The sequence below is a fragment of the Limulus polyphemus genome, unplaced genomic scaffold (assembly GCF_000517525.1).
Source record: "Limulus polyphemus unplaced genomic scaffold, Limulus_polyphemus-2.1.2 Scaffold4233, whole genome shotgun sequence".
NCBI classification, from domain to species: Eukaryota; Metazoa; Arthropoda; class Merostomata; order Xiphosura; family Limulidae; genus Limulus; species Limulus polyphemus.
The window spans coordinates 94,559-96,118 of record NW_013669843.1 but is presented as its reverse complement, the minus strand read 5'-3'; the positions used below and the strand labels follow the sequence as shown (position 1 = coordinate 96,118).

Sequence of the window (1,560 nt, the reverse complement as noted above, 5' to 3'; positions counted from 1 at the left end):
TATATATATTGTGTTTCGTGTTGATACATTGTAACATTTATATATGTATTTCATTTCGTTATTGGTACATTTATATATGTATATTGCATTTCCTTATTGTTTAGTGTTGTTGATCACGAGATGCACCTCCAAGTTCACGTTCGTGCAGAGTCGTTACATAGAAATGTACCAACAACTGGAAAAAACGAAATTTGATGAATACATGAAAGTAAGGGAATAAAAATCTTGAACTTCGCCACTTATATCTGTTATGAACGAGAACTAAACATTAGTTTTAGAAACTCTTCACTTTAATTTAACAATTATAAATTCATCCTTTTTTAAAATTAGGTTTGTTTGTTCGTTTTAGAGCAAAGCCACATTGGGCTATCTACTGTGTCCACTGCGGATAATCGAACCCCGGGTTTTAATGTAATAAGTCCCTTGACTTACCGCTGTTTCAATGTGGATAACATTTGTAATTGTCTGTTTTAGAGCAAAGTCACAATAGACTATATACTGTTTCAACAGTAGCGAATCGAACCCCGAATTTAGAGCTGTAAGTCCGTAAACTCCCCGCTGTCCCACCGGGTGACTCTTAATTAGGATGTATGAATAATTTCATTTTCTGTTAATCTTACGAAAACAAGCTAATTTTATTTTCCATTACAGAAACAAAACTTTTTACGTATTGTTTTTAACTGGTCGAGAAAACTTACCACCTTCTTATGATTTAAATTGTTTTTCGCTTCCTCTTTACCATAACAGCTAATCCAATTTCAGGAAGGTTTTTGTTATTATTAGACCACCATGGCCTAGTGGTTAGTGTTGCGGTCGAAAGGTCCAAGGTTTGTGTCACTTTCAACTGTAGATGCATTATAAAAAGGATAGTCAATTCCATTATTCGGTTCAAAGCCCTTGAGGCAGCGGGTGCTGCTGATAAATAGCATATTTATAGTCAACATATCAAAATTGAATAGTACTGTACGTGAACCCTAGGTGTCTCTGACCTGGCCCTTTAGCCCCTGTGTGAAAAGGATCGTATAGTGTAGTGATACATTCCATAGTTCTGGCATTCGCAGGTGCAATGATTACTTTAAAATAAGACTAGTAAAGAGATGTGTTTTAACAGTGTATTGATTAGATTGAATAGTGGGAGACACCCGGTAAAACGGTTAGATCATTCAGGTAACACAAGGAGAGTATTTAAGGGTCAGTATGAGTTACCTAGGAGAACAACAACAGTAGGGCTTAGACACTGGCATTTTGTGGGTGCGAAACCGGAACAAATACGTAGAATTAATAAACCAAAACAGTCTAAAAAGGATTTTATTGACTTAAATAAAAAAAAGAGATGGATAAATAATTAGAGATACGTACATGAATAATTATGTTAAATAACAATCAATAAAAAAAATAACTAAGCCTAAATTAAATAAATTATAGGAATAGTAAAATTTTATAATAATTTAGTACAAGACGTATCTTCATTTTATAAATAATTATGTAATTACCAATTTACCTCAAACAATATCTGTTGTTAAGTATTTATTTAAGAGGCAAGACTAACTATATTAATTT

General features: G+C 33.0%; 1 protein-coding gene across 1 annotated transcript in view; it reads left to right on the top strand.

Moving 5' to 3' along the window:
• Positions 1-67: 67 nt before the first annotated feature.
• The window catches only part of LOC106470817 (calcium homeostasis modulator protein-like), a 5,225-nt gene continuing 3,732 nt past the window's right edge, over positions 68-1,560 (top strand). The window contains exon 1 of the mRNA XM_013931388.2: positions 68-208. Within this exon, the coding sequence (XP_013786842.1) occupies positions 77-208 (132 nt within the window). The 5' untranslated portion in view covers positions 68-76. The remainder of the gene's footprint in view (positions 209-1,560) is intronic.